The 6,274-nt window shown below is 43.7% G+C and overlaps 1 protein-coding gene across 1 annotated transcript; it reads right to left on the bottom strand.

The window, feature by feature from the left end:
• Positions 1 to 1,455: 1,455 nt before the first annotated feature.
• Positions 1,456 to 5,034, bottom strand: LOC140007243 (uncharacterized). The gene is made up of 2 exons (XM_072049944.1): positions 2,669 to 5,034; positions 1,456 to 2,545 (listed from the first exon to the last, which is right to left on the bottom strand). Exons 1-2 carry the CDS (start codon positions 5,032 to 5,034, stop codon positions 1,456 to 1,458), a joined length of 3,456 nt encoding a protein of 1,151 aa, XP_071906045.1.
• Positions 5,035 to 6,274: the final 1,240 nt, after the last annotated feature.

Consider the following 6,274-nt stretch of genomic DNA (forward strand, 5'->3'; position numbering starts at 1 on the left):
ATGGTGCCTTATATAGGCTACAAGTGAAAACCCTAATCTAGTAGAAAATGGACTAAGGGTGCAGTGGATATACGCCCTAATAAAGGAGGCTTAACCCCCGACGGGTTGGGCCTCACGTGGGCTTTCCTTCCTAGGCAGCCCACTCTAGCAAATAATAATGAGTAAATTAGCAATCCTACCCTTGGCGATTCTACGTGCGATATGCACTTAGCCAATTATTCAATCTAATCAACTAATGTGGAAATAACTAACTATGATGCTAAAACGGAAATTAGGGTTTGGCAAAACCCTAATCCTCGGGTGTAGCTTCAATGCTCATTATCGGACCGCGACCACCTTCACTTGAGTGTATGAATCCTTCGAAGGACTTGTGTATGGCCTGAATAAGTACATTGAGTTGCTCACGAAGTTTCTTTGCGCGAGCCCTAGTAATGGGTCCACTTGGGGCGTGCACGTGATCCTCAGCTCCTCGATTACTCGAGCCATTGTTGGCCTGCCCACGTACCATGATGCTATCATTCCTCTCCTCTTGAGAAGGATTTGCCCTCAAATCAAATGCATCATCTGCATCAAAAGGAATTAAGTCAGAGACATTAAATGTAGCACTAACTCCATACTCACCAGGAATGTCAAGTTTGTAGGCGTTGTCATTGATGCGCGCCAACACTTGAAAAGGTCCATCACCCCGTGGTTGTAATTTGTTCCTCCTTTGAATAGGAAAGCGTTCTTTACGCATGTGCAACCACACCCAATCGCCTTTTGGCGACCTTTGTTAGCTTGCTTGACATATTCAGCAGTTCTCCTCTCAATGTTAGCCTTGACTTTCTCATGCAGTTGCTTAACAAACTCTGCACGTTTCTTACCATCCAAATGTGCGCGCTCATTACTAGGTAATGGCACTAGATCAAGTGGTGTTAGTGGATTAAAACCATAAGCACATTCAAATGGAGAGAAACCAGTAGTAGAATGGATAGCCCTATTATAAGCAAACTCAACATGAGGTAAACACTCTTCCCATGATTTCAAGTTCTTTTTGATGATGGCACGCAACAAGGTACCTAATGTACGATTTACCACCTCAGTTTGACCATCAGTTTGGGGGTGGCTGGCAGTAGAGAATAGCAATTTGGTGCCTAACTTAGACCAGAGTGTCTTCCAAAAATAGCTCAGAAATTTGACATCTCTGTCAGAGACAATGGTCCTAGGAATGCCATGCAATCTCACAATCTCTTTAAAGAATAAGTTAGCAATATGAGATGCATCATCAGTTTTATTACATGCAATGAAGTGTGCCATTTTAGAGAATCTATCAACTACCACATAAATGGAGTCATGGCCATACTTGGATCTAGGCAAACCAAGTATAAAATCCATAGAAATATCGACCCATGGTGCACTAGAAATAGGTAACGGAGGGTGTAAAGGCCATACGGGTGTACCTTGGATTTAGCTTTCTTACAAGCTAAGCATCGCTCCACCACCCCGTGCAACATCTCTCCTCATGTGCGGCCAATAGAAGTGCTCCTGTAGCATGGCAAGAGTCTTATCAACCCCAAAATGTCCCATAAGGCCACCCGAATGGGATTCTCGTACCAAAAGTTCGCGGATGGATCCATGTGGGATGCAAAGCCGATTGGCATAAAACAAGTAACCATCGGAAATAAAGAATTTACCTTGCCCAGTGTGTTTGCAAGAAAGGTAAAGTTCACCGAAATCACTATCTTGGGCATAGATGTCTTTAATCAGCTCAAACCCTAACAACTTAGCATCTAAGGAAGTGAGTAGAGAGTACCTTCGTGAGAGTGCATCCACAACCACATTAGACTTACCAGCCTTATATTTAATTACGTACGGAAAGGACTCCACGAATGCGATCCACCTTGCATGCTTTTTGCTCAAGGTGTGCTGGGCCTTAAGGTATTTAAGGGACTCATGATCAGTGTGTATCACGAATTCCTTAGGCCTTAAGTAGTGCTGCCAAACTTGTATTGCTCGAATGAGGGCGTACAACTCTTTATCATAAGTTGAGTAGTTCAGTGCAGCCCCATTGAGTTTCTCACTAAAGTAGTCAATAGGTCTTCCTCCTTGATTCAACACAGCTCCAACTCCAATACCTGAAGCATCACAATCAATCTCAAATGTCTTAGAAAAGTCAGGTAAAGCAAATACAGGTGCATGTGTGAGTTTGTGCTTTAAAGCGCGAAAGGCTTGTTCTTGAGAATCTCCCCAATGGAAGTTCTCATTCTTCTTAATCAACTCGGTCAAGGGTGCAGCAATAGTGCTAAAGTCCCTCACGAATCTCCTATAGAAACCCGCAAGGTCATGGAAGCATCGAACATCACCCACAGACCTTGGTGTTGGCCACTCTTGAATAGCTTTCACCTTTTGATCATCCACCTTCATTCCCTGCGCACTTATAACAAACCCTAGAAACACAAGCTCATTAGTACAAAAATTACACTTCTTGAGATTGGCATAGAGCTGCACTCGTCGAAGTACATCCATAACAGCCCTAATATGCTCGAGGTGTTCATCATAAGATTTGCTATAAATTAAGATATCATCAAAGTAAACTACCACGAATTTTCCTAAGAATGGACGCAGAACATGGTTCATTAACCTCATGAAGGTGCTAGGTGCATTAGTGAGCCCAAAAGGCATCACTAACCACTCATACAATCCATATTTAGTTTTGAAGGCAGTTTTCCATTCATCCCCCTCCTTAATCCTAATTTGATGGTACCCACTTTTGAGATCAATTTTGGTAAAGAACACAGCCCCATGTAACTCATCAAGCATGTCATCTAAGCGAGGTATAGGATGGCGATACTTTACCATAATGGCATTTACGGCCCTACAATCAGTGCACATTCTCCACGTACCATCTTTCTTGGGCACCAAAATGACTGGGACAGCGCACGGGCTTAAGCTCTCACGTGCCCATCCTTTGCCAAGCAAGTCGTCCACTTGCCTTTGTAACTCCTTAGTTTCCTCCGGGTTGCTCTTGTAAGCTGGCCGATTTGGCAACGAAGCTCCAGGGACGAAGTCTATTTGGTGCTCAATGCCTCTAAGCGGTGGTAATCCACTTGTCACGTCCTCGGGGAAGATATCAGCATATTCCTGCAACAAAGACTTAACCTCAAAAGGTATGTTAGTATCAAGTTCATGCACATTCAGAGCTACTTCTTTGCTAACAAGCATAAGAAGTGGCTGCTCATCTCTCATTAACTTCCTCACTTTCTTGGCTTTTACCAAGAGCATTTGTTTTCCCTCAATTTTTACCTCACTTGCCGAGCTATCTATAGCCTTTTTCCTCTTCTTTTTTGCCTCGGCTCTCTCATTTTCTTTCCTTTTTGCACTATGCTTCTCAAACTCTTGTTGCAATTTCACTTGGTCCCCATGCACTTGTTTGGGGGAAAGGGGAGCTAGTGTGACTTTCTTACTATTGTACAAGAAGCTATACTTATTAGTCACACCATCAAAAGTCACCTGTTTGTCAAACTGCCAAGGCCTGCCTAGTATAATGTGACTAGCTTGCATAGGTACTACATCACATAATACTTCATCAGAATATTTATGAATTTGGAAGGAAATAAGAACCTGTTTGGTTACTCGAACCTCCCCAGAATTGTTAAGCCATTGGAGTTTGTAGGGTCGCGGGTGATCCCTTGTAGGCAACTTCAAGTTGTCCACCATGAGTGAACTAGCAACATTTGTGCAGCTCCCACTATCAATAATCACACTACAAAGTGCTTGGTTGACAAAGCACCTGGTGTAGAAAATGTTCTCCCGTTGAAACTCGTCCTCCTTAACACGTGCAGTTAATGCTCTCCTTGCAACCAATGCAGTCCCAAAATGACCCTCGGGTGCACTAAACTCCTCTTCATTTGGCGATTCCCCATCACTACCTCCGTCAAGAGGTGGTATACCTTCGTACTCAGCTTCGTCCTCACTCACGATCTCACCATTTTGCATCATAATCATAGTCCTTTGATTGGGACATTGACTAGCAATATGGCCTCTACCTTGGCATTTGAAGCATCGAGTATCACGAGCTCTAGTTTGTACCCTAGGCTCCCCAAATTTTGGAGTAGAAGAGGGCGGCTTACTAATACTAGGGTTGCCCACCTTACCTCCCTCGAGTCTCGGCTTTGGTGTAGGAACATTTGGCGAAGGCCAAGAATCATTCCTTGGTTGGAATGGACGGTTGGTAGAATAGGTAGTATTGCCAAAATTCGATCGAGTGGTACCCCTCCTCTTGAGCCTTTGCTCGACCTTAATAACCTTGTCTACAAGCTCATGTAACTCCATATAATGTTGAAGTTCCACTAGTTCAGTAATATCGGGTCGTAACCCGCTCAAGAATCTCGCCATGGTGGCTTCAGGATCCTCCTGTACATCCGCTCTAAGCATCAGGATCTCCATCTCCTTATGGTACTCATCCACACTCCGGGTGCCCTGGACTAAGGTTTGTAACCGGTGGTATAAATCCCTAGTGTAATGTCCAGGTACAAAGCGGGTGCGCATCATGGCTCGAAGCTCGGGCCATGGAATGAGCTCAGGTAGCCCATTTCTCCTTCTAGACTTCTTGATTTGGTCCCACCAAACCACAGCGTACTCAGTGAATTCCATGGTGGCCAATTGCACCTTTTGCACCTCGGTGTAGTTTTGGCAAGAAAAGACCATTTCGATCTTGGATAACCATTCGAGAAAGGTCTCGGGATCGGACCGTCCTTTAAACTCAGGGATTTGCATCTTGATTCCTTTGAATACATCGGTAGGTCCAGTCTGGTTCCTTTGCCTTGGTCGAATTCGAGGTTCCTCATCATCATCATCATTATTGGAACCATCGGACGACTCCTCCACGTCCCTTCGCTTTCGTATAGACTTAGAGGTTTTTGGTGTTCCAGACGCTCGGAGTTGCAGCAACTCATCTTGAATGGGTTCTAGCATGCGTTGGAAACGCCTCTCCATTTGCTCCATCATCTGTTCAAAGTTCATGGGATGGGATACTCCTTCGTTGCCACTAGACATGAAGTCTCAAGTGTACCTGCAAGGGTTAGTAGCAAAGAAAGGGAAAAAAAGAGAACGAAACGTTTGTCTCCCCTCCTCTTTTTTTTTTCCACTTCACTCCCTAAGTGTATACTCTCACACTCATGTATGGTCACTCAGATCACTCTAATGAGCTCACCAAAATTTCTCACAGCCCCTTGCACAACCTTGAAGTAATTAGAATTCCTCGAGTGCTCAAAGTTAGCTTAAAAACAAGTTCACGCTAGAATTTGAGGTTCGTAAGAGTAGAGATTTTCTTGGAAAACAAAATTAGGACACTAAGAATGGAGTGGTAGAATATATTCAAGACTAAAAACTGGAAAAGGAATTGACACAAAAGCTGAAAAAAATTAAGAATGATGCTCAAACACCTAGCCGACAAGGAAGTTGGTTCCTTTTGCGTTGCTGGATTTTTTTTTGGATCGTTTACCAACCAAGGTCAACAAATGCTTGGCATTCGAATGGGAGAGAATGAAAGACACAATAAATGACTCAAGACTGACCAGGACTCAAGGAACAACTCAATGGGCAAATCCAGAAACGACTCAAGACTGAAATGACTCAATGGACTTTGGCTTGCTGGAATTTTGTTTTGTTTTTTTTTTTTTGTGTTACGGCTGCCTTGGGCTTGGCTGATGATTTTATGGGGAATTGGTTCTGTGGGGAATGTGCAAGAATGGGTCGGTTAGCCCTTGATAGTAGCTGATATCTGCTCACAAGGTGTTGTAACCGAAAATGGAAGCAAATGCTAGTGGGCGGTGGTTTTGTTAGGAAACTGGTTTGTAGTGCTAGTGGCGGTGGTGATTGGTTTGTAGTGCGGTTGGCTGGGGCTGTTTGGGGCCTGTTGCTGTGCAGAGGTGCGGTTGAAATTTCAAGGTATCAATTTGGGTAGGTGGGGGCTACAAATCAGGAAGCAATAAGAATGGAAACCCCTTTGGATTTAGAAATCAATCAGGATTGGAAGTCCTCCAGCGGCTATTTCTCTCTACTTTTTTTTTTTGGTTTCCTTTTTCTTTTTTTTTCTTTTCCTTTCTTGTACGGCTTCCTGAACTTCCCAAGTATGTTTTGGTATTCCACTTGCAAGAAACAACACAGACTATCAAGGTGTGAAGGCAAATCAGGTTCGGCAGTCAAGCAAAAAAGAATTCCAGCAACTTGGCTTCAAGGTACGCGACTGCTTTCCTCTTTTTTTTTTTTTTGTATACAGTCCAAACACACAATA

The sequence above is a fragment of the Coffea arabica genome, chromosome 5c (assembly GCF_036785885.1).
Source record: "Coffea arabica cultivar ET-39 chromosome 5c, Coffea Arabica ET-39 HiFi, whole genome shotgun sequence".
Taxonomy (NCBI): domain Eukaryota; kingdom Viridiplantae; phylum Streptophyta; class Magnoliopsida; order Gentianales; family Rubiaceae; genus Coffea; species Coffea arabica.

What these genes read in the sequence shown, in the direction of transcription:
- LOC140007243 (XM_072049944.1), bottom strand. Translation starts at nt 5,034, where the DNA reads ATGTCTAGTGGCAACGAAGGAGTATCCCATCCCATGAACTTTGAACAG. An exon ending in AAATATGGATTGTATGAGTG is followed by an intron (nt 2,546 to 2,668) that starts GTTAGTGATGCC and finishes CTTAATTTATAG; the next exon opens with CAAATCTTATGATGAACACC.